At 44.1% G+C, this 24487-nt stretch overlaps 10 protein-coding genes and 1 non-coding gene across 11 annotated transcripts, besides 1 other annotated feature; 4 read left to right on the top strand and 7 right to left on the bottom strand.

Moving 5' to 3' along the window:
- Positions 1-168: 168 nt before the first annotated feature.
- LALA0_S05e03444g (LALA0S05e03444g1_1) lies at positions 169-3228 on the top strand (the record flags this gene model as incomplete). Its single annotated transcript, XM_022772220.1, has 1 exon — positions 169-3228. One exon carries the CDS (start codon positions 169-171, stop codon positions 3226-3228), a length of 3060 nt encoding a protein of 1019 aa, XP_022628566.1.
- A 186-nt stretch (positions 3229-3414) lies between these two features.
- MRPS28 (LALA0S05e03422g1_1) lies at positions 3415-4284 on the top strand (the record flags this gene model as incomplete). The annotated part of the gene is made up of 1 exon (XM_022772219.1): positions 3415-4284. The coding sequence occupies one exon, from the start codon at positions 3415-3417 to the stop codon at positions 4282-4284; it is 870 nt and encodes a 289-aa protein (XP_022628565.1).
- A 111-nt stretch (positions 4285-4395) lies between these two features.
- LALA0_S05e03400g (LALA0S05e03400g1_1) lies at positions 4396-5883 on the bottom strand (the record flags this gene model as incomplete). Its single annotated transcript, XM_022772218.1, has 1 exon — positions 4396-5883. One exon carries the CDS (start codon positions 5881-5883, stop codon positions 4396-4398), a length of 1488 nt encoding a protein of 495 aa, XP_022628564.1.
- A 341-nt stretch (positions 5884-6224) lies between these two features.
- On the bottom strand, positions 6225-8279 carry LALA0_S05e03378g (LALA0S05e03378g1_1; the record flags this gene model as incomplete). The annotated part of the gene is made up of 1 exon (XM_022772217.1): positions 6225-8279. One exon carries the CDS (start codon positions 8277-8279, stop codon positions 6225-6227), a length of 2055 nt encoding a protein of 684 aa, XP_022628563.1.
- A 257-nt stretch (positions 8280-8536) lies between these two features.
- Positions 8537-9343, bottom strand: YNG2 (LALA0S05e03356g1_1; the record flags this gene model as incomplete). Its single annotated transcript, XM_022772216.1, has 1 exon — positions 8537-9343. One exon carries the CDS (start codon positions 9341-9343, stop codon positions 8537-8539), a length of 807 nt encoding a protein of 268 aa, XP_022628562.1.
- A 3464-nt stretch (positions 9344-12807) lies between these two features.
- Positions 12808-13395, top strand: LALA0_S05e03334g (LALA0S05e03334g1_1; the record flags this gene model as incomplete). The annotated part of the gene is made up of 1 exon (XM_022772215.1): positions 12808-13395. One exon carries the CDS (start codon positions 12808-12810, stop codon positions 13393-13395), a length of 588 nt encoding a protein of 195 aa, XP_022628561.1.
- Positions 13396-13468: 73 nt separating this feature from the next.
- FCF1 (LALA0S05e03312g1_1) lies at positions 13469-14038 on the bottom strand (the record flags this gene model as incomplete). Its single annotated transcript, XM_022772214.1, has 1 exon — positions 13469-14038. One exon carries the CDS (start codon positions 14036-14038, stop codon positions 13469-13471), a length of 570 nt encoding a protein of 189 aa, XP_022628560.1.
- Positions 14039-14380: 342 nt separating this feature from the next.
- On the bottom strand, positions 14381-14484 carry LALA0_S05e03290r. Its single transcript has 2 exons — positions 14447-14484; positions 14381-14426 (listed from the first exon to the last, which is right to left on the bottom strand). It is a non-coding gene; the product is annotated as a tRNA-Ser (tRNA).
- Positions 14485-14728: 244 nt separating this feature from the next.
- Positions 14729-16669, bottom strand: LALA0_S05e03268g (LALA0S05e03268g1_1; the record flags this gene model as incomplete). The annotated part of the gene is made up of 1 exon (XM_022772213.1): positions 14729-16669. One exon carries the CDS (start codon positions 16667-16669, stop codon positions 14729-14731), a length of 1941 nt encoding a protein of 646 aa, XP_022628559.1.
- Positions 16670-17257: 588 nt separating this feature from the next.
- LALA0_S05e03246g (LALA0S05e03246g1_1) lies at positions 17258-18097 on the top strand (the record flags this gene model as incomplete). The annotated part of the gene is made up of 1 exon (XM_022772212.1): positions 17258-18097. One exon carries the CDS (start codon positions 17258-17260, stop codon positions 18095-18097), a length of 840 nt encoding a protein of 279 aa, XP_022628558.1.
- Positions 18098-18278: 181 nt separating this feature from the next.
- On the bottom strand, positions 18279-20000 carry LALA0_S05e03224g (LALA0S05e03224g1_1; the record flags this gene model as incomplete). Its single annotated transcript, XM_022772211.1, has 1 exon — positions 18279-20000. The coding sequence occupies one exon, from the start codon at positions 19998-20000 to the stop codon at positions 18279-18281; it is 1722 nt and encodes a 573-aa protein (XP_022628557.1).
- A 2077-nt stretch (positions 20001-22077) lies between these two features.
- Positions 22078-23334: a mobile genetic element (relic copy of Rover hAT-like DNA transposon).
- Between the last annotated feature and the right edge of the window lie 1153 nt (positions 23335-24487).

Here is a 24487-nt window from a genome sequence, read left to right as displayed (position 1 = left end):
AAAAACACTCTGACACACTTCCTACCTCGACTTTGAAGCTTTACGACGTTTTTCTGTATTTCAGTACTCGTACTCGTGCTGTTTATTACAAGTCAAAGTATTAGCGAACTCATCGCAGATGCTTTTGAAGGGTCCATGTCGCGGAATCATTGGCTCCATAAACTCTCCATGGATGTCTCTAGCTTGACCAATGGATATAAGGATGAACAGGATGATCCCAATGTCTATGGTGGACTTTGGGAACTTTTGAAAAGCGACCCTTCTTGTACTAGAGCTATTTTAAATGATGGTGTCGTGCTGGCACACTTAGGCAACTTGGTTACATCTGTGAATTCCAATTGCGTTCCTAGGAGGCTGGTTATTATGAGTGTGCTGAATTGTACACCTCTATCAGCTCTTCGAAATGATACTGCCTCCAATGTGTTATCTGCAGCGGTCGATACCGTCACCAAGGTAGAAGCTGAGCCTCACGCTATAAACGTTTGTCTTCGCACAGTGAACGCCATATTAGCAATATGCGAAGGTGAGCAAGATATCAAATGTTTGTTGAATAATTTGGAATTCATGAGCGACATTGTCAAGACTAAGCAAAATGCATCGATTTTGATGGATCTCGTGTACCTGACATCGACTCACCCATGGGTCTCTAAGATAGATGCTGAAAATTGGCTACAGGAATTAGAGACTTTGGGAATTTTATGGTGGCTGCGAAGAAATCTTACGCACGTAAAAAAACTGGACTTTTTGGAGATACTCTTTGCGGATAATATACGGCTCATGAGAAACTCCCGGGTGGTGTCTCTTCAATCTACTGCCCGCTCCTTGGGCATTTGCAAATCCCTGCAATTCTGCAGTTTTTCTGAATTTGCTATTTCTCTTCCCTCTTGTTCCAAAAGTGAACACCAGGAACTTGTTCGATCACTAAACTTGCAGTTGAAAGTAGACACAGAGATGTCTGACTTGAAGATTTTAGAATATTTCACAAGGTCCTCCCTCGTTCCCGAAAATTTCTGGCCTCATCTCTTCTCCCATGACCTTGAAAGTGTCGCTGAAATGTGGATCAGCCCATCGCGGAATATGTACTTCCACGCCCTCAAAGTTTACATGCACGAGTTCACACAATTAAGTCATGACGTTCGAGGGTTTCTGTCATCAGTCGTTTCAAGGTTCACGGAACAGAATGGCCGCCTACAAGGACATAGCAAGTACGCCATTCAAGATTTCCAGTTAATTTTGAACGACGATGCCGCCCAACAAGTCAGTTTAAAGATTAATACCGAAAATCTCTTTGACGGACAGGACTTTCTAAGAGAATGGAATAAATTTAATAGGCGTTCTATCATATTTTTGAAGAATTCGGGTGACAAAGTTTTTGGTCGCATTCAAAGAGTTTCAAGAGATCAAGACGTCATTGATGTGAAATTAAAAGTAAGAGAGAAGCTAGAAATCAAAACTGTTCATCTCGTGTGTATACTCAACGATGAGCTCGAAGCCAGGTCAATTCAGCTGCAAACACTTTTAGACAATGCATTATTTCATGACAGTCTATGGATAGAAGCTAGAATGGACTCTGTTATACGAAAATCGAGCTCACCCGAGTCGCTTCTCGTATCGCATGTATTTGCAACCAGTCATCAACTGGAAAAGCTCTTGGATGTGGATGCGGACAACCAAGAGCAAGACAAAAAAAGGAGACGCACGGTAGATTTCAAATGCGCTTTGGACATAAACTTTCAAGATAAATCCTATTCTCGGGCGGAATCTGCGATAAGCAAGCCCGAGCTTGTCTTCACGGATGAACAGCTCAAATTAATACGGCGTGGCTTACAGCAAAATTTGTCGGTTATTAATGGTGAGGCGGGGACTGGTAAGTCTATTGTTCTTGCTTCTATCTTGGACAATTATTATCTCAATTCCCGTTATGGCAAATTGAAAGGTAAAACTATTGCAATTTGTGATACCGAGGAGATGTGCCATAGAATGGAGAGTCTCTTGAAAATTCTGCCGCCAGAATCCGTTGTCTGCTGGTCGGAAAGTATCAAAACTTTAACTGAAAACAAGAGAAAGCAAATTTCCAAGTTGTTGTCTCGCGTTCAAGAAATAGCAGTGACGCTAGGTATACCCGGAGAATTTGATCACACTATTGAGGCGGCTTTCACCCTTTTTAACTTTCATCTAAAGCCGATGCTGGAAGATTTTGCAAGAGACTACCCTGAAAAGCTCAAGGCTTCCGACTTTCCTCTAGCCGATGCCCAAGACAAAGCTAAGAAAGATTTGTTTTCCCAGATAGCTGCAAACAGTCATGAAGTAGCAAACATTTTTGAAAGTTTGGACAAATGGCGCTGTGTATGCCTTCCCGGTGATTTGAGAAAAGCTCTTTGGAAAAATTCCGACTTAGTTCTAGTCTCCAAAGCTCAACTACCTCATATTTTGGAAATGGAAGATTTCAAAATGGATCATTTCCAAAATCTAGTGTTGTGCAACGCCAACTACTTCCAGCCTTTGGAAATTTGGCAAGCCTTGAGCGGGCGAGTCCAATGGAGCAAGCTCATCATCTCTGGCGATTTTTTTAATGGGCCTATACCTTTCACTCTTCAGCAATTCATTGACGCAGAGGCAACCATTCCTCGTTTGGTCGCGAATTTTGACACAAATCCTGAAATACTCAAGCTTCGCTCGCCTGAAGTTTCAAAAGGTAAACCCATATCTGGGCTCGGTAGCCCCTTCCAACTTATTGGCATACCGGGAGAAATCGCCCGGAATAACGTCTGCTGGGAAGAAGCAGAATACTGCGTATTCTTATATGCTTACCTTCGATTAATAGGCTATCCCGCGCACTCCATCAGTATAATCACCCTTTCACCTTACCAGAAGAGTGCTGTTGAGATTGAGCTGCAGAACCTTCTACAGAGCTCGGGCATCAAGAAACTTTCCAGACCCAAGTGCGTCAACGTGATGTACCAAACTTACTCTCACCGGAATAAAGTAGTAATCGTGGCCACAAGCGGGCTTCCCTTCGATGTTAGCGGCATATCGCGGATGGCTAAAGACGGTCTTCTAGTCCTCACGTCCGGCAAGAGCATCAAAGGACGTCTTAAAATCGTTGTTGGTGAAAAATATCCCAATGTGAAGTCCATGGACCAGCGTGAAGTTATCGAGATCAGCAATTTGGGAAAACTCCAGTCTCGAATCAAAGGAATACAGAAACATGGGAGTTCAGAAAAATAAAGGCCGTTTGGATTCAAATTTGGAGTGTGACACACCCATGTTAAATTTCAACTCAGATTATCACTTTGACCGAAACTGACACTCATCAAGTGTTTTTCTTCATTAACAGTGAAATTGAAAAATTTTAGAGATGAAGAGCTAAAATATCGAGTGTGAACTGCCTTTAACACAAGTCCAGGGACAGCGATGAGACTGCCGATCGCTGGCATACAGGGCCGTTTAACGGTGCCATTTTTAGGACAATATAGAAACTTTTCCCACACAAATTGGTGCAATGGTCCCAAAGCTGTGAAATTTTTAAAGGCTCAAAGAAAAAGACAGGTGAATCAGGCCAAACAGCTGAAATTAGAGACTTCTTTGGACACTGTTGACCCTGTTTTTGGACGTAGTAATACGCCCTTCATCGTGCGGACATTAGCTGAATTGAAAGAGCCCAAAGTGCTGTCACGAGGATATGGTGCTCCAGAGGTAGAGTCGCTTTTGGCATCTGTAGAAGCAGCCAGAAGGGAACAAATGGAATTGGCGGGTTTCAACAATCAGTCCCTTACTTCTGAGACCGATGAGTCCGTTTCACAAAATCTGGAACTGAAAAGGGAATCCATATTGAGAATTTTAAGCATGAGGAACGCTAACAATAACGAGTCCATGAAACTGGCCGTGCGTCAGGCTAGAGAAGAATTTCAGAGATTCGAGGGTGACACCGGTTCCAGTGAGGTGCAGGCTGCTATCATGACGGTTCGTATCCACAATTTGGCCAAACACGTCCAAGAAAACAAAAACGATCACAAGAATACCAGAATCCTGCGAATGTTGGTACAACAGAGACAGAACATTTTGAGGTATCTGAAGAGAGACAAACCTGAAAGATACTTTTGGACAATTCAAAAGCTCGGTCTGAGCGATAACTCTGTCGTGGGCGAATTTAACATGGACAGGCGCTACATGCAAGATTACAAGTTCTTTGGTGACCGCATTTTAATAAGAGATTCCAAGAGGGTCGCCGATCAAAAGCGTAGAGACCTTCGTAAGCAGAAGAGATCTGCTAGAAGAGCATAGAAATTAACGACAAAGTAATCGCATCCAAATCATATAAACTTACCTTATCTTGTATATAAATAAGTTCATTACAATCATCATCACCATCACGTATTGACAAGTTTTCTTCTTTCAGAAATCATTCTTCAAAAATCTCCCAATGCTCCCACCTACATGCTCGAGGTCAAGCAGGAATGTATCGTGCCCAAACAAAGATTGGGATTCGTCGAGCTCGACGTGTTCGATGTTTTTGTCGCCGCCTAACAAATCGACAATTTCTCTCTGCTGCCAATAAGGGAAAAGCCCATCGGACTTCACTCCCACGACCAAAAGTTCTTTTCCAATGATGGGTTCCATGCCCTTTCGGAGATCTTCGCGCGCTTCTTCAACAGTGGTGGTCCTTCTTTTCTTCGTCGCTTCATAGGGTTCGTCGCAAAGCCTTGGAGGTTTGTCCTCGACGTCACTTTTCTCAAGAGCGCGTTGGGCCTCCGCTCTTCTCCGGTTGCTTCTATCCTGATGACTTTGAGATAGATCGAAGAGGTCCATAGTCTTCGAAAGATAGAGAAAAGAGTTGGGATCGTATTCGAGCGAAAACTTCTCGCCTTGGTGATCAAGGTAGGTTTCGATTAAAAAGTCGGGACATAGCACTGGAGGGATGTCCTCGTTAAGACGTTCGGTACCAAACCTTGATTCCCACTCTGGCCCTGATCTGTAAGTCACGGTAGCGATCTCACGCGCAAGTTTCATACCCACATGTGGGAGAATTCTATTTGGCTCTTCATCACTTGGGTAGTAAAATCCTCGCTTCCAGTGCTGGTCTGCCATAAGCACTTGTCTTTGTGCGTGCCTCATAGCGATACTGGAAGGGTGCGACCTAGCACAAGCGGATACAGTCACAACTTTTTCAACTGCTTGAGGAAACTGTTGAGCGTATGCCAAAGACTGCATTCCACCCATAGAGCACCCGACAGAGGCATAGAGCTTTTCAATACAAAATTGTTCTTTTACGAGTCTTTGCTGGCCTCTGATTATATCCTGGACACTCAGCATTGGAAATCTGGTCGCGTATGGTAAATTATCAGCTGGATCTGGAGATGAAGGGCCCGTGGATCCATAGCAGCCCCCCAAGACGTTTGTACAGATAACAAAAAATCTGTTTGTATCTAGCATGGCGTTTCCTGGGCCTATGAATTGTTCCCACCAACCTGGTTGTGAATTGTCCGGCGATGACTTGGCATGCGAAGACGCACTAAGTCCCGTGTGAATGAGAACTGCATTGGATGCATCTTTGTTGAGATTCCCCCACGTCTCATATGCTATTTGGAATTTTGGTAAAACTCCGCCGTAGTCCAAAAACAACGGTTGGTTCGATTTGTACAGCTTGAATCCCGATCGTACTTTCCCATAATTGGGTTCGTTGTTTGGCGATGAGGTTGCATCTACACTTGAGCAAGTTCCGTGTTTGTTTCTAAGCTGCTCGGATAACTCCTCCATCTTATCAAGACAAGGGAATTGCATTGCCGGATTTGAAGATTTCGAAGATGCCTGTAATGCCACTGCCTTATGCATGCCATTTTTAAAAATGCGTTTACCCAAAACCGACCTGGAAAAAAGGTTCATGGCAATGCGTTGATTTTAGTAGCTTGGGATAGCGTCTCGGTGACGTTAAAAGAGGTGACCATCCTGGAGAAGAAGTTGGATCTTCTTATTTGTCACCTATCCTGTCTGTCACCTACGGTTAAACTCATCACTTCATTTTCGTACCAAGCTATATTTCACGCAAATAACATTTCACGTGATATATGTTCGAGCCACATTCGTCGATAATTATATTAATCATGTGATTATTAGTCACGTGCTTTATTTGTCTAGAGCGTCAAAGTTCCGGGAGATAAAACCATCCAGAGCTCGCTTGAATCTCAGATGTTCTTGCCGCATTGTACTCAAAGGATGCTTCAGCATTACCTGTGTAGTAATATTGTCGTTTCGCTAGGCAATTCGTCGTCAGAATCGCTCGAAGGATATTCGTCGTCCGAATCTGACTCTTCGGCATCCTCGGCCTCTTTGCGCATCGCAGCAGTCTCGAGAATCTTCTTCCAGTTTGGAAATAATACAAGGTATGCCTCTGTAGTTCCGATCAGAAACATGCCTGTGCCGATTCCGATCCATAATCCGAACAACTTCATATTAAATGTCCAACCAAGTAAAATACCCATTGGAATGGCTAATAGGTAGTAGAATACCAGATTGATGATACCGCCAATCGCCTGCATGCCTTGTCCGCGTAGACACGATCCCGCTATGGCGTTCAAGGAGTCGAAAATCTCGACTATCCCGACTAACGGCAATAACTCTGTAATCAAGCGGACAACCTCTGCGTCTTTGGAGTAGACCTTCGCGACGAGTTGCCTGCAAGTAACCAAAATGAGGCAGTTCGATAGACCAACGAAAAAAGAGCACGACAGCCCCACTTCACAAGCGATCTTGGCGCAATCTGGTCTCCTAGCCCCCACGAAATTCGAAATTCGGGTAGACGATGAGATACCAACGGCAAATGGGATCATGTACATCAATGTCACAGTGGTCGAAACTGCAGATTGGGCAGCTAGATAGCTCGTCCCAAAATATGAGCTAAACAAAGTCAAGATTTCGTAAGAAAGATCTTCGGCTTCGAGCATGATGATACCTGGAATTGCCAGTTCCGATAACGCCTTCCAATGCGTGAAGGCCTTCTTGTTGAAGCCACCCCAACACTTTTTGCCGTCCACATATACAATGTACAGCACCAGCAACACTAGCATGAGCCAGAAGTTGATCACCATCGCAATTGGAGCGCCGATGTATCCTAAGCCTATTCTTGAATTCCACACAAGTGTGTAACTTAGGAGAATGTTCAGAGGTGCACAAATTAACAGGACATAAATCCCGGCGTCAAAGATACCTTGCGCTTGTAGAAACCTTTTCAGATTTTCGAAAGTAATATAGGCCGGCGCACCAAGTATAGCGATTCGCAGAAATTTGGCGGTCAGAGCGACCAGTTCCTTCTCCTTCACAACAAGACCCAAAAAGTACTCTGAGAAGTACCAAAAGATAGCAAAGGGGACGTAAACAACCATAGAAAATGCGATACATCTCTGTAAATGTATTCCCACACCCCTGTAATTCCCAGCTCCATACGCTTGGGGACACAAAGTGTCCAGACTAGTTGAAATGCCCTCAAACACGGCCAAGGTGATGTTTGTGGTCATTGACGCCAAGGAAACTGCTGCGAGCTCATTTTTCCCCAAATGGCCCACGGTGAGTGAGCAAACCAAGGGAAAAAGTTGTTCTAGTAGAAAAGTCAGGACCAGCGGTATCGAATAGCTTGCCAATATCTTAGCCTCACTTTTAAAAGTCACTACTTCCCGCTCGTAATCTTCCTTACGATCAACAGACTCGTATACATTGGGGACCGAGCCTCGAGTGCTCACCGAAACGTACGATGGTCTGGGTTGACGTCTTTCCATATCCTGCTTGAGCTGTTGTCTTACTCTTCTCATGAAATCGCCATATTCGAGACCCTCGTCTTGTTCCTGGTCGTTTGATGACCCATTGTCGTCTTCCGGTCCCAATTCTTCATCACTAGGGTGAGCTGTGGAGTATCTTCTTTCATGTTCTTCCAATATCCAATCCACCTCAGAATGCACATCGGCGCCTTCACTTACTCTGGACGGAAGAGACACTGTTCTACTGAGTTCCCCACCATCGGGAGATTCGGGCTCTCCCAATTCCTCATCGATAACTTGCCCTGTATCTTCCCGAGCTACTGTGCTACCAAAATCGTCCCCCAATGATCGAAAACTTGGTTGGTCTGATCCGTGTCGTCTTCGTGGCTTGTATTTTCTCACTAATGGATTTCGTTTGCTAGGTTGCAGAAAACCAAGAGATATCCTTCTGTGAGTGTTACCGATACCCATACCATTTGTACGCAATTTTGGATGCATTTGAGCCAAACTCTGGGTTAAAAGAGTGGGCATTGTAAATGAAAATAGACTTGCTAGCGTCAATTAACTATGAATATCCTTAATGCCACCGATGGGCTGCAGCCTGTTTATCTCTTGGCCTCTTGAGCCTTGTAACGGTCACTGGAGATGGATGAGCTTAAGTGTTTGTATGTTCAATTTAAACAACACAGTCGTCACCGATAACGTACGTCTGGATCTCTAAATACAATCTGTAGTCGTCAAGTCATTATGAAGATTCTATATAGGCATTTGATTGGCCATCTTAAGAGCTAGAGCTTGCGTTTCTTCAGCCTGCTGTTCGCAAGTTCTTGTCTGCAACCGGGACAATACCAGGAGCCCTTCGGAGGTTCCTTCAAATTTACACAGGTGTAATGGAACCACTCGAATCTGCAGTGCGGTCCATCGCATGCCACCATTTCACCGTAGGACACACTTTGGCAGAAACAATACAGTTGTTTGTCGTCTTCCTCGGCCTGGTTGTAGCCGGAAAATAGATCGTCGTTATAATCTTGAAGATCGAAGTTGGGGTCCGTAGAGCCCGTGGGCGGTGAACTGTCTTTGTGACGACCCACTGGAGTTCCCTCACTTTTGCGTTTGCGTCTTAGAGGTCCTGGAGTAGCGTTTTTCTTACGACGTCCTTCGCCGGTGCTTGATAAAACTGAGCTTTCCCGCGAGTTTTCGCCGCCACTTTCGGCTTCTTTTTCGTCATTTTCCAAAGGAGCCAGTAGTCCCTCCTCTTCTAGTGTCTTTATGACCTCTTGGAGCTTTGTGAGATGCTTAGTGACAGAAAATAATGCAGTGTTGGCCAATACACACTTGTTTTCTTGGAGCTTTCGGGCCTCGACCAAATCATGACCTATCTTTTCACACAGATCAGTTTCGCGCGATTTTTCGGAAGCTCCCGAGCCATGTTGCTTGTAAATTTTCTGTAACTGGGAATCCCACTGCAGACACTGTTTTCGAAGATTATATATCTTTAAGTCGGAAGTTCCTATCTCGTCCAGAATGTATTTGAATTCCGACTGAAGATTGGAAACATCTAGAGTCGTTTGTTCAAGCGCAGAGCTTGGGTCCATGGTGGTCAGCGATGGTTTGAAGGGCTGAAGTGGGTCTTTCTTGATATAAGTTTCTGGTTCCTGCTTGGCTTCTCGGTGCTCGATGGGTGATGACAAAAATTAAAGGTGATAAAGTCCATAATGGGCTAAAAGTGATGAGTTTTTGAAATAAGTTATACGAGTTTACAAGGTAGAAGGTATTTGACTTGATACTGTCATCAAAGCATGGTGGCTCGAGTAAATACTGTAACATCGAAGGGTACACACCCAGTAGTTCTTTCTGCGTTCTTGTTTCGCATACAGCGTTGAAAAAACTTGTCACTCTGTACTTATCCGTCATTACGGAAAATTGGTCGCGTGACTGTAACAAAAGCCTCGGTCATGTAGCAGCAACTTCAGTAACATACATGCGTTACCAGATTCTATACGGTCTGCTACATTTTGGTCGTGAGTTTGAAACGGGGAATATAGAAACTCTATCAAAACTCATTTATAAAGCTCTACAATTTCATACATCGAGCCGTTTGGAGTGAGTTGTTTTGCAGCTAATGTCTTCGACTTCACGAATTATAGTCTCATCAAGCGCCCATATACCTAGAAGTTTCATGTTGTCGGAGTTGGGAATCTTGAAAGCTCAGTTTCTTTCCCTTCGGGCTCAACTTACACGACAATAAGGTGATTATCTTTTTATGCGCAGTGCCATAAACATTTACTGGCCTTGTGTAGAAACTGTATATAATGTACTAGAACGAGTTACTTGGCAGTTTCGACGATGCGGGTCCTGATTATTGTCGTCATAAGTGGTTCTACTGCGGTAACGAATTCATACCCATGATGATGTCTTCTTATGTGTCGCGTCGTATTCACTATAAAGTGATCACACGCACGTGATGCGACGACAGCGACAGATTTGGCAAGTAGCCAAAATACCTGAGGCTGTTGATACCTCCCACACCGACGTCGAAGACTCTGATGGGCTATCGATGCCGCGATACCTAATCTCGACATCCAAAATCACACAAAATAGCATTGCGTTATCCATCTATGAGAAAATCTCCTGTACACTTAAATCAGTACCGAGAAGATGCACACATCAAAGAGCTCTCTCGAGAAAGACTTGAACAGAGACCGTTGATGATCTAAACGCACAACATACTCCTGTTCAAAACCAACTTCACCAGGCGCCCCACCATACATGGACCATCTATACGTAGCTTGTGCCCTGAATAATCTAGGACCCATCGCTTATTCACCAATTTTTTCGCCGGTGAGTAGATTCCGACCTTGGCTACAAACCTACAGTGACCGGCTAGCGCTCGGTTGAGCGACACATGGTGTGTCGTGTGGGTGAAGTTAGATGGGTGTGGCCTGAGGAGAGAAAATTATGGGTAACGGGAGTCAAGACCGAGTGTCGCACGTTCTATTCACTAATTAGATAATGTGATTTATACGGTGCGGTGGCCCATTTGAAGATTAGCTTGCGTCGTTTTTGATACCACAACAGCGAGAAAAGCGATAAAATGCTCAAGGACTTAAAGCTTCGGACTTTGATATTAAGGGTAAGGACTTAGGACTTGGACCCTAACGACAACCCTGACAACCACGATCTTTACAGAATGAGTGATACCATTGGAACCGGGCAATATCGTTTGTACGGTGAGAAACAGTTACCACCGATAAGCTAGCTCACCTTGAAAGTCTTTGTCTGCATCAATGATCATCAATTATGGAACAGTTTCGAGAAGTGTATAAAAGGGCATGGTTTTTTCAACTTACTTGACCATCATCAATTCATCAAGTAGAGCACCGCATAATAAGACTATCAGTCATGGGTGGTAACATTACATGTGGTGGTCAAGGTTTTTCTCACACTAGCTGATGAATACTAAGAATTGGCACACAATTCAGTCATACCTGATGTGTTAATCAGCTTTCCAAATACTGATGCCGTTTTGTTGGAGAAAGCGAAAAAGCGAGTGGAATAGTTACGGCTGCAACAGCCTGGACCCTTGCCAATATTACTGCAAACGATTGACGCAAGAGGTATGACGCTTGTGATTATGATTGACTCCTGCAGTCCTAATGACAGGCTTTGGCTGTGTAAGAATGGTAGCGACGACCCGGAAGCAATACGGACGTGGAAAAAGTAAATATGAGGTCGAACGTCATGACTATGTTACTACGGATCTACCGTTGATAGAAAAAAGCTGACATCATAAATAGTGCGATCCTTCTTCTTCAAATTGACGACTCAGCACCCGCTGACAGTGGAAATGATACCGTTCCTACAGATCTAAGAATACAATACTGAGATGAGCAGTGCCTACATCACTTGGCTTAGCTACTTGATTAGAAGTCTGGATAACCATTTTGGAGCGCTGAGTTGGGAAAAGCTGAGCGACCAGTTCTACATTTTTTGATAGCGGTCAAGGACGATACATGCAATTCTTACCTGTTTCTACCAGTGAACCTTCCCTTGCGAATTTCGCTCCAGCAAATCTTTCGCTGCATCCAACCATCTATTGTGCCTATTTTGAAAACTCTAGAAGTTGTCAAAGCCAAGGCTCAAAAGTGAATTTTCTACAATGTGTTACAAGGCGCACAAAAAGGCGAGTATAAGAAATTCGAGCTTACGCTCTGGGTCATACCATGGCTACCGGAATCAAGAGGTATCGAAATTGTGAGGAATGTCCAGGTCTTGATTTCGATGGGTGAGCTCTGACGTATCACACTCAAGCCATCACCCAACGTGAAAAGTGATATTATCTCATGATAAGCCCTACTTAATCAACCAATAACGCTGGTGAGACTCTTAGCTACTTAGTAGCAGCCTGCTGTCACTGATCGATCAGAACTCGCCACCAAAATTGAAGTGCATCACTGTTTACAGTGTCAGCAACTCGTGGTGATGTAAGTACGTATCATTCTATACGTAATTTGGCAAATCCTACTACATCTGTTTGAGAGTTGGTTCTCCAGTACTTCCAACGAGGATTTGATACCAACTAGCTTTCAAAAGCTACTGCAACTATAGCCCTAAAGGTCTGAGATGAGCCTCAAAGTCCACCATCATTATCGACGAATTTCCTACACATTTTCGCTATCCGTACCACTAGCACAAAGAAATACCGCTTGTAAACCAAGTTTGGAACAGATAAACCAGCGCAAATATACCCGTTTTCTATACTCTAATTCCTACTCTTTTATCATTTGATAGATATGAATAATCATCCTCACGTGACCCGCTTTTAGCAATCAATCTATTATATTGCCCTCGGCCCCACATAGCAAATTCCAGAGGCTTGTATGGACCTAACTAAAGCCATGGTAAGCCTTAACAACCCTGGCATCAATGACTATATAAAGAAACTCTTGGTGGAAAGACCTTAAAATGCAGGGTTCAGCAATCATTAAATAACCAACTTCTGTAGGCCCATTTTGTTCTCGTGAAATTATACAGAATCTACCTCAATCCAAAATACACCATGGGCATTGCTTCATATCCTTTGAAATATCTGGCTAAAAAGGTGTTCGGTGAAGTAGAACTAGGCAGCGCATTTGAAGACCCCTTTTTCGAAGAGGTTGAGTTTGAAAAACGTTCATTTTGGTCTGGGAGTACCAAAATCGTCAAAAAACGCCGTGACAAAAGCATACCTGAATCGATCCCGGACACCGATGGTAAAATCTTGCGTCGTGTGAGAAAGAGAGCTTATCGGCTGGACATGAAGTTCCATCTCTTCGGTATAAGATTCGGATGGTTAGGTGTCATTGGAATCCTCCCCGTCGTTGGTGATCTCATGATCCTCTGGCTGTCACTGCAAGTATATCAGGAAGCGCTAAAGGTGACCGGTGGACTTCCGCCGGGAGTTTCCGCCCAAATGATCACCAACATCGCTTTGGACTTTGGTCTGGGTCTGATACCCATCGTAGGTGATTTCGTTTCGGTGTGCTACAAAGCCAACTCGAGAAACGTGTTGGTGCTGGAAAAACATTTAAAGCGCAAGTATAGCCGGACAATAACACGACCCGTAGCTACACCCAATCCGAGAAACAGGCTAGCAAGCGAGATTTGAGTCGACAAGCAAAAATCAGAAAAAAACGTATGTATGTATGTATGATATTGTGTGTCCACACTTTAAAAGAACCCTAGAAAACGTCCGGTAGCTTTTCAACCACGTATGCATGTCCGCCAACGCTCATGAGCGGTATTCCTGGCACTTTACGTACCCGCTGCTTCAGACCGGCATCGTTAGTGGCCACTATATAACACTTGTGCTGTAAAACACGATTCACGATGCAGTCATCGGCGTAGGTGCCCTTATGACTACAGCTGAGTCTTTGAATGCGCGGGTCGCGTGCCAGTTTCAACGCAATTCTGTATTTGGGACCCAACTTCTCCAGTTCGGCCATCACACAATCTGTGATCAGTGGTACACACTTAGCCAGTAGCGCATCCATCATGCCTCTGACCAGGTCTATTTTCTTCTGAATCGAGAAATTGATGAAATTGGTATCTATCAGCACCTGGTAGGGCGGTTTGATAGCCTGGTTGTATTGGAAAAACAGCGCACTCGACACCTGTGGTACGTGTTTGGTCAGTTCGTTATCCTCCTTCCCCGGTGTCTTGGCACGATTGGCCTGAAGACGTGCATCCTTTTTAGCGTTTAAAGTACGTTTCACGAGCCCAAACTTTCTGGTTTTTTTGGCTTTACCCATCTCTATGTTACAACCTACGCTTCAAAAGAAGTATCAGCTATCCAAATGCTCTGCTCCACTCCAGAAGTGAAGTGTAAAAGCATTTCTAGTTTAAACTCATCTCATCTCATCGCATGCAACTATCACGGTTATTACTGAAAAACTTGTGTGTCGTTTCATACGAATAGATGTCTTCATAAGAAGATCGTCAACTCGATTGATTTCGAGCCAAAAAGATAGCAAGCCGTCAGTTTCAGCAGATATAGATCTCTATCTTCGTTCTCTTTAAGATATTCACAGTGTTACGAGACTTTTCCTCTCTTTGTACAACTTCGACAGGACAAGTCAAAAAATAAAAATAAACGTCACAGACAGGATTCGAACCTGCGCAGGTAAAACCCAATGCCTAACTCGCTTTCGATATGTCGAATAGCAGGGCATCGCCTTAACCACTCGGCCACTGGGACGTAATTGATGGGGGTTAGGAATTTTGCATACATATAGGACTTTAGGTATGGAATTTCATGATGAAGGTTCTCCAGAAGATTTAGACGTGCGGGAGGTAGCATTTCGTGTTGTTAAAGGCCCTTCAAAATAAGGCCCCTCCAAGGTTTTTATCTGCGACAGTTTTAAATCTGATGTTATTTGTTATATACAACTTATGTCGAGAAACCTTCTTTCTCGCAGGTGGGGTTTCAGTCTTGGAGACAATTACATTCTATCAACTGGAGTCAAGCCCAACAAGGTCATACCGTTGAACAACACTTGTCTAGCAGACGAGTACAGCGCCAAACGAGCGGCAGCGAGCTCTGGAGTCTGACCAGCAACCCACAAAACGTCGTAGCAAGACGAAACTTGGTGAGTCAGCTTGAACAAGTAAGTGACAACTGTAGCTGGCTCATTCGTCTTGGCTGCATTTCTCAAAACATCTGGGTATTGAGACAGCAAACGGATTAGAATTACAGCAGCTGGTTCTTTCAAAAGCGAGAAATCGGCGTTCAAACACATCTCGTCCGTGATTTCGGAAGCGTTTCTCTCCACAGATCTCAATCTGGAATGGGCGTACTGCAGGTAAGGACCCGTGTCACCTTCGAAAGAAGTCATTCTTTCCCACTTGAATTCGTAGTTATTGATACGCTTAGCTTGCATATCTTGAATCATGACAGCAGAAATACCAACCAAGTCGGCGACTTCGTTAGGGTTCTCGATTTGTGCGTATTTAGCCTCATTGGTCTTCATGACTTCGTGCATCTTGTCTCTGGTTTCTTCCAAAATGTTGTCCAAGAAAACCACGGTACCCTTTCTGGTAGACATACCTTGAACCATACCGAAATTTATGTGTACCAAGTCCTTAGCCCATTCGTAACCCAGCTGTTTCAGAACCTCGAACAATTGGGCGGTGTATAGATCCTGCTGACACGCAATCACGTAGATCATCTTGTCGAAGTGGTACTTCTTGTAACGATCAATAGCAGTACCGACATCTCTAGTCATGTAAAGAGTGGTACCATCCGATTTTTGAACAATAGTTTTACCTAGTTTCTTGTTGAATTTGGTCAAATCGATCAAAGTAGCACCTCTGTCTTCGTGAGCCAAACCTTTCTCTGCAAACATCTTAAGAGCCAATTCCATAGAATCTCTAGAGGCTTGAGACTCACCGGAATATGAGTCGTAGTGAATGTTCAATCTGGCATATGTTTCGACGTACTTGTCGATGGACAAATCGCGGAAACGCTTCCATATTTTTAAAGCGTCCTCGTCTCCATCCTCCATTCTCTTGAAGTATGCACGAGCGAGACCGTGTGTGGATTCTGTTTCTGGCAAAGTGTCACCTTCAGTTTCGATGTCTTTGTTCACACGCACGTAGACGTCATATAGGTGCTTGATGGGGTCGTTTTCCAACGCCTCTTCAGAGCCGTATCTTTCAAACCCGATAGCCAAAAGACCAAATTGTTTTCCCCAGTCACCTAGGTAGTTTAGTCTCACAACTTCCCAACCCAACTTTTCGTAAAGGTTAGAAAGGAAACCTCCAATAATGGTGGATCTCAAGTGGCCGGCGTGAAATGGTTTGGCGATGTTAGGGGAAGAAAATTCGATAACAGCTTTTTTGTTTTGGACCAAAGGCATGGCACCATACTGTTCTCTTCTGGTAAGAATGTTAGGAAGGACCGTCTTGAACAAGAACTCTGGCTTGAAAAAGAACTGCACAAAAGGACCGTTGGCTTCCACTTTCGACAAAAAGTCTCCCTCAGGAAATTTTTCGGCCCATACTGCAGCCAACTCTTTAGGGTTAGCACCTTTGATACGCAACCGGGGCACTGGAATCAACAAATCACCTCTATCAAGAGTGTTAGTCCACTCCAATGCTGGATAAATCAAATCGGCGCTGACTCCCGAAACTTTCGATAGTTCGGCACTAACGTAATTTCTCATGAGATCAACAACATTTTGCTCAGGAAAAGATCCCTCTAGAGGTTCAGGCTCCTTAACAGACATCTTCTGCAATTGAGATGTGATTGAAAGAACAGACATTTCTCGGGTGTTGAGCGGCGAAAATCTCGGATGAAAAGCGACAGAAACACTACACAAAGAGCTGGGATTAAACTTTAAACTGCTAATTCGTTGCACTCGAGACAATGCTCTTCTTAGCATAAACTAACGAAGAGGCTACTTGATTTTTTCAAGGCGATGACTTGGTTTATCGCTTCATTTTCCTGGGTAAAAATTTTATAATTTTAGGCTTGATATCGAGAACAAGATAAGTCAGACTACTAATGAGTAGTTGACAGATAAAGGCGATGACATTTGATCTGTAAAGAATTAGTTCAATTTTTGGATAGTTCATCAGTCGTGTAGGGAGGTAGTTGAAGAGCTTCAAGAGGAAGCCTTTACAATTGAGACGTCAGATTCGTATACAGTGATTGTGTTTTATGCGGAAAGAAACCGCTATTCTTCACTTTTTTGCTTTGCCCTAGAATGACTTAGCTATTTTATATACTGTTGTTCTTTCACCATATGTTCCTTTCGCGGGTTCGGGTCTTTTTTTGTTTTGGAATTGGGGCGAGCGTTTTCATATAATATTTGACCTGGCGCGCGTCACAATAGAAAAAGATGAGCTGACGCTGGCAAACTGTCACCAGCGTAACAAACAAGTGCTACAGCCAAAGCCTTTCGCACAAATACATGTTTTTGGGAATCTGATTGTTTGCATTCGTAACTTGACAATTTCTGTAGTCTACCATGGAGACTGGCACTGCACGCTTGGCTCCAGGTAGCGCTTTCGACAAAATGATTCTAAATCGAAAGAATACTGGCGAAGGAACGAGAGGCAAAGAGAGTGACAGTGTTGTGAATGCTGCAAAAAATGTGGACACCACTCGGTTGATGGGTAGACGTGGGAAATTTACACGCTCTTTGAAAAAAGCAAAGCGATTTTTGGATGTGGGCTTTGGATCGCCGTCCATCCGTGCCGGCGACGATAATACCAAAGAGTGCCCGCAAGAATTGAATCATACAGGATTTCTGTCGCTGCTGAGTCGAAACCACCTAAATTCAACGCGCGGATGGCTCTCTATCCGGTCTAAACCCGCTTCTGATGAGAAAGAAAATACTGCGTCTGAACCGCATGGCCTTGAAAAGAAAGATGACAGTGGTCCTCGAGACCTGAAATCCAAAAATGTCCCAAGCGTCTTGGCGGAAAAAGAGCTCGATATTTTCAATTACTTATCCCCAGAAGAAGTAGAAAAAGGCGAGTTATTCATGACTCTCGGAAGTCCAGCATGCGGTCCATTCGATAAAAACTTGAAAACGCTATATCTCGTTGCAATGCGTGAATCAATCGAACAAAATGGGAAGTTGATAAACGATCTGAAAAGTCAGCTAGAGGACCGCCAAAAATCGTTTCATTACGGTGACCATATCGCTTTCCTCAAGCATCTACAAAGCCTTCTTCAATACGAGACTGGATTTTTGCAAGAGATTTATTATCGATACGATCTGTTACTCCAGGAGAATGACTCGTTGCGCGAAATTTTGATCAGCAGGAAGAATACAGGCATTTTAAAATTAAATGAACGTTGATAATAGTCAAAAATGCTATTTTATATATAGTGTATTGTGTATCCTTCAAATTATAGACTTAGTCATGACATCGTTAAAATTATGGCCAGTTAGGTTGGCCAACTGAGTCAAAGCACTGATTATAATCCTTTTTTAAAAGGAAAAGAGCGCATTGACCAATTCAATCTCTGATTTATTGGGCTTAGATCATTCTCTTGTACCATGGCTTGTCGTCGTGCATCAATGCTTCATTGTTGTAATCAGCACCTCTTCTAGATGGTGGCAACCAATCAGCAGACTTCCACGGCAAAACACCTTCTTCCCATAGTTCTTGGACTTCTTCCAAAGTCAAACCCTTAGTCTCTGGGACAAAGAAGAAAACGTAGAAGAAGGCAAACACCAAGCAGCCCATGAAGACGTAACCGTAGTAGAAGTGGATAGCGGTGGTGATGAATGGAGTGAAAAAGGCAATCAAGAAACCCCATAGCCAGTTGGAAGCGGTGGCAATAGCCATACACTTGGATTTAACTCTCAATGGGTAAGATTCGGCAACAACAACGTAAGCCATTGGGGCCCAGGTGGTGGCAAAGCAGAAAATGTAGAAACAGGTGAAAACAATCATACAGTTACCGGCGCCCTTGTTTGAAAACTCAGGGTGGTCAGCGCCCTGAGGATATAGTCTGGTAACACCGACGGAAGCGTAAACGACAAAACAAGCAACCATGGAAGCGGCACCCCATAGTAAACACTTACGACGACCGAATTTCTCAACGGTGTAGATACCGACAAAAGTGGAGGCAAAGTTTACAATACCAATGACAATGGCGGTTTGGAAAGAATCGGTCAAACCAACAGCCTTGAAAATAGTAGTACCGTAGTAGAAAAAGTAGTTGTCACCGGTCAATTGTTGCAAAGATTGAATCATGATACCCATAATCAAACGTTGAAACACTTTGGTCTTGGTGGAGAAAAGTTCTTTCCAAGAAGCAGATCCGGCCATTCTCTCGGCTTCAACACCGGCCAAAATTAAGTCAAGCTCAACTTGAACAGCTGGGTCCTCCATGCTGACTTTGTTGGATCTAGCGATAGAACGCTTGGCTTCTTCGAGCTTGCTCTTTTCAACCAAGTAACGAGGAGACTCTGGAACAAAAGACATACCGCCAATCATGAATAGGGCCCAGGCGAAACATAGACCAAGAGGAACTCTCCATTGGACAGAGTTGGAGTAGGTCTTGACACCGTAGTTGGTGCAGTAACCCAAGAAAATACCGAAGGTGATCATCAATTGGAAACAGGCAATCAAAGTACCTCTCAAATGCTTTGGGGCGACTTCAGAAATCAACATTGGCGAAAGAACAGCGATACCACCGATACCAAGACCGGAGATGATTCTGCCAATGAAGTACTGGTACCATTTGTCGATGGACGCGATTTGAATGATGATTCCGATAACGTAGACAACCACAACGACCATTAGACCGATACGACGACCGTACATGTCACCGACTTTGGACAAGATGATACCTCCAAAGGCACAACCAATGTTCAAAATAGCCACAATCAAACCAGTTCTCACGTTAGACAAGTAAGGCACACCTTCCTTGTTGACCTGACCAAATCTACGCTTAAAGTCCGTTTGCTGGACGAAACCGGAAATGGTACCGGTATCCCAGCCGAAAACGAAACCACCGAAGGCGACACACAAACATAGCAGCACCACGGTGAGGTAGGCGGAAGCAGGTTTTTTTGGGATGTCCACTTCTTTTTCAAGGGCGTCCTCTGGGAAGCGAGTGTCTTTGAGGTCGTCGCGGGACGCCTTGTTGGAGGGCGTAGACAATTGGGAGCCGTGACTCACGGTGGAGTGCAAGTCCACGGGCGTAGCCGTAGCTGCTGTACCGTTTTGGTAAGCACCAGAGGCTGACATTTTTGTTTTTTCAAAATGTAGTTAGAATGAATATTCTTTTTTCTTAGTCGAGGGACTCGAAGAGAGAATGCTGAATGGTTTCTGGGGATATAAGAAAAGAATTTGGAATAATCAAAACCCAATCCAATGGTCCATACAGGTCTCAAACGTTCTTCTTATATACACATTTTTCCTTGACAAGACAGACAAAAGACTCAAGCTCTTGGATGAGTACCACCACACCCACCACACACCACTGTAATACCAACCGTCGACTCATTTCTCTATGATGCGCCAAGTTCTAAGATAATCCCACTCGTTAGCCGCTCGTTCCGGGGTTGCCGAGCAGACTTGGAAAAACTATTTTGGTGGGGAGCAGTTCTTTTTTTTTCTTCCTGGTTTCTCGCGCCTGTTTCTGAGCCATGCACCTCCGGATTAATTATTTTTTCGCTTCCCCCCTCCCGGTCGACCGGAAAAACCTGGAGATAAAATTCTTCCGAGCCGTGGCGTGGTCCCTACCGCTTCCGCAGCCGTACCTGTGTCTCTCGCCCCAGATATCCCCGTCGCCACGCATCTGCGTTTTCACGGAGAAATGTTTATCCTCTGCGTGAGGTTCTGAGAACAAGCACCCAGAAAATTTTTCCGGGGGGCAGACACGCCATCTTGGAAAAAAAAAACACACCACGTTCGTTTTCAGCTTCGTTTTCCTCTATGGCCAAACAGCCAAGCAAGCTGCCAAGCTAAACTAAGCTAAACTAAGCTAAACAGCCAGGAATTGATCGATTCCGTGTTGTTCCGAAGTCGCTCGCGGATTGTATGAGTTAGTAGTAGCTTAGGAGGGGAGTTTACCAGTAGTGTGGTCTTATTTTGCGGTGTTACACCTGGAGAGAGAACTTGAATAATACTATGCGGGGAAAGTAAACGAGTAAACGACACTAAAGGAAAGCTAAAAACAACCCCAGAACCGTACATTCTTTTTTTTGTTGGTGGGGCCTCGAGGAAGTGGGGCTAGACCATGTTGAGAGATGCGCGATATATTGGCAGCTAGACGTTACAGATGGAATGACATCGGTCAGAAGTGGTTGATAGAACACAACCTAACACCGCTATTACAGATAGTGAATTGGGAAAAAATGGGAAAAATGAGTCGCTTGGTACGTTGTGTATAGGTAGTGGTTTTAGCTATCGAGAAACGGCTGTTTTTTTGGCGCGGAACGGGCTGAAGAGTTGTGTTTGTGGGGTAAAATACGGAGTGTTGTGAGACCGTTGGATTGTACAGGGTTTGGTGAGGAAGTATGGATGTTAGAGTTTGAATCGGGAGGGGAGGGGGGTGGTAAGATGTGATGATGTCTCTTTGTACGGAAACCGTTAGTGCAGAGTGCATGTAAGATAAATTACACGACGTTTGGACGACGATCCTGGAGGAGATACAGTTCCAACCATTAAACCTATTCCATCGGGTTTTTTTTTGTATCCGGCAAATCCGTGGATTCTCAACTAAGCAAAAGTAGACTCAAGTGGGCATATCCGTATGTGATGACTATGCTACTCATAGACCTCTGGCACTGGGTTCGAATCCACGGATTCGCGAATTCTGTCTGCTCTACGGTTACCACGAATCCGTCGTGGTATACCCGCCCGCCTTCTCAAGCCTCCCTCCAAGTTCCTCTACCGCGAAAGCTGTTGGACGATGATGTTCAGATCTCTAAAACGTGGTTGATAGATGTACCGACTTGCGTAATCTGGGCTGTCGTCATCCCCACCTTCTCGCCGGACGTATGTCCTAGCATTGGTGTGTAATATCATTGTCTGTTGATGTCTCGCTAGTGCACGATGAACTCATTATCTGAGAAGATGTTGAAGCACTTTGAGAACCTGATATCCAATCCTCTCTTGCTGAAGGAAAAGCATCATTCCACCGTGCTTTACGAATTCGGGCTCGAAAGGGAGAATCTAGTATCTAATACTCTCTTGCTGATGAAAAAGCATCCTTCTTCATCAGCAGTTCGTAGTTTCGGACTGTAAAGCACTAGTGAGCAGAGTGCTTTTCTCAGATGGCTTTTTCGGGTATATTTCCCATTTTCCCCATGGTTCCAGCTCTTATTTGTTGCTCGTAGTGGTCAGAAATCAATGATCTAACCTTCAATCTTTTTTGTCCAAGAATGTACACCTTGAATTAAATTCCATCTCCAATGCTGGATTCGCCTTCGAGACTATCCCGAAATTGCTTGCCATAACTCGTCACATAGTGCTCGGTCAGCTCCAAAAATTCGTTTCTGCAGTATTTCTCGAAAGCTCCGTTAAGCCGGTCCGGCTTGCGACCAGCCTGCAGAAACCTAATAGCCGGTCTCCCTGTAGGCAATAGCCAAGTATTTCTTACCACTGCACCAAGTATCTCGCTCAATGTTTCCTCAGAGAACAAGTCAGTGTGTCCAATACCAATTCCCTAATGTGCTTCGATGTCCATTACGCCGCATTCCACACCCTCAACGAATTCACAGTAACGACCCGTGTAGTAGTCGATTCCGTAAATAAAGGAATTTGTTGAATCATTTTGGGGAAGCATCGTAAGTTCTTCAAACATGCGCGTTATGTGGATGAAAAAAGCTAAGGGTTTCATTTCTTTAGTGAAGATATTCCCGCTGGTATAGTAGGAGAGCTTGTCGATTCTCGAAGGATCGGAACAAACCAATGAACACTCGATTCAAAACATGGTCCATACATCTGATTTCGATACTGCTTCTGGATCTAGTTACATGAAAGCCCAATTCAAGAGCATTGTCTAGATTTTCCAGCATTGCAATATTGTTCGACCCAAGTGATAATACTGATTTTGTGACTGATAGAATATTTGCTGAGGCTTGCCAGCAAAGCAGTCTTAAGATTCTCGCGTGTGTGTAGCAAATCACTCATATACGTGCGTATTTTGATCTTCTTGAGCAACCGCCATTCACCTCCATTTTCAAGTTAAGGCAGAATGATATCATGACGGCTGAAAAGTTCTTTTGGCCTGAAGATGTCCTCATGTCGGCCAAAAGAACTAGCCTTTTGATCTAAGGAATGGGTTTGGAGGTAGTTGAACGAACCGTGGAGAAAAACTGTAGCGTCCACTCAAGACTTTGCTAAATAACGTAAAGTCATGGTTGTTCTTACGCTTGAGATGCCCAAAGACATCGGACGACGTCGGATTGCCCTGTAGAAGTAGTTCTCGCCAACGCACATGGGGGCTCTCGCCCTTGACTTTCGTAATCCAAATTACGTATGGAGAGGAAGAAAGCCACGAATCAAACTTTCTTTCCATATCCTTTCCCATTCTTCCTTCAGTCGATGCCCTCTGCAAAGAACGATTATTCATTACTTGAAAAATTATAAGCCCATCTGCGCAAATTCGGTAAAATTGCATCTCTTAGCTCGCTTAAGCTTCTGTCAATTGTTTGATGAACACCGGCGGACCACCATCTATCAATTGTGAGCCTTTATTCTGAGATTACCGTTCAACTCATTGTAATCTCTTTCCTCTCCTCTTCTAAGATATTTCATTACGGTGTCTGGCGTGTTGCTGCTCAAAACATCTCAAGCTGCGGCGTAAAAGACATCAGAAGGAGGAAAGAACTATGGGCGCGTGAATCTTTATAGTTTTAGAGTTTCCACTTTTCCAATGACTAGTAACTTGAAATGATCTAAGTAGTATAAATATAAGCAGCGTCATGTGTGAATGACAAGACACGCAGCGCCCACTTCGTTGGAGTGATTCGTTGTGATCTAGACATTTTGATAAACTTACGCATCTGAAGATCTGCTAATTACCTGGATACACATGAAAAGATTTAGGAGGGTCGTCTTCATGTTACCGCTGGAGTTGAATGGTTCTACTCGCCGCCTTACTCGCACTAGTCCTTAGTCCTGTGACTTTAACATGAAATCATCATTTTATACGTAGAGGTCGCCCAAGCATTCCGGTCTTCATCGTAACGTAAACCGTTAAACACAAGAATTCATCTCTCTTCAACGTATTTTCTTATTTGTTGTAATTACGAGATGATTTCAACTTCACTGGTTGTATTGCAGGATGCGCTTAAGTCGCTATCTGGCAGATGTTTAACCAACCCTGGTGCTTTTCAAACGATTTGAACGAATCAGTAAACACCCGATTCGTAGCATAGTTAATACAACAAATCTTGACAGTGCTCCTAGATCAAATCATAATTCATGAGCTTTGTCGAGATTCTCAGGCCGGTGTGTGGGACTCGCGCCAGGATACGGGTGTCCGAGCATTTCAAACGAACGGAATCGTAATTCGTCCTCAGTTCTGTACCACATACCTATCATTTCATTTTAAGTGACAACTTCAGCTTCCAGCTCGTTGGATTGAGATTTGAATATCATCGCTCTCTGAACCTTTTTCGGCTGCATCATTGATCCTTCATCCTTAGTCCACTGTCCACCAAATAGCAAATTGGAACCTTCAATCCTCCGGTGTATCACGCGTCGGATTGAGTGACAACGAA

Source organism: Lachancea lanzarotensis, scaffold LALA0S05 (genome assembly GCF_000938715.1).
Source record: "Lachancea lanzarotensis genome assembly LALA0, scaffold LALA0S05, whole genome shotgun sequence".
In the NCBI taxonomy this organism is placed as follows: domain Eukaryota; kingdom Fungi; phylum Ascomycota; class Saccharomycetes; order Saccharomycetales; family Saccharomycetaceae; genus Lachancea; species Lachancea lanzarotensis.
The sequence above is the reverse complement of the archived record's forward strand: the minus strand, read 5'-3'. Positions and strand labels throughout refer to the sequence as shown.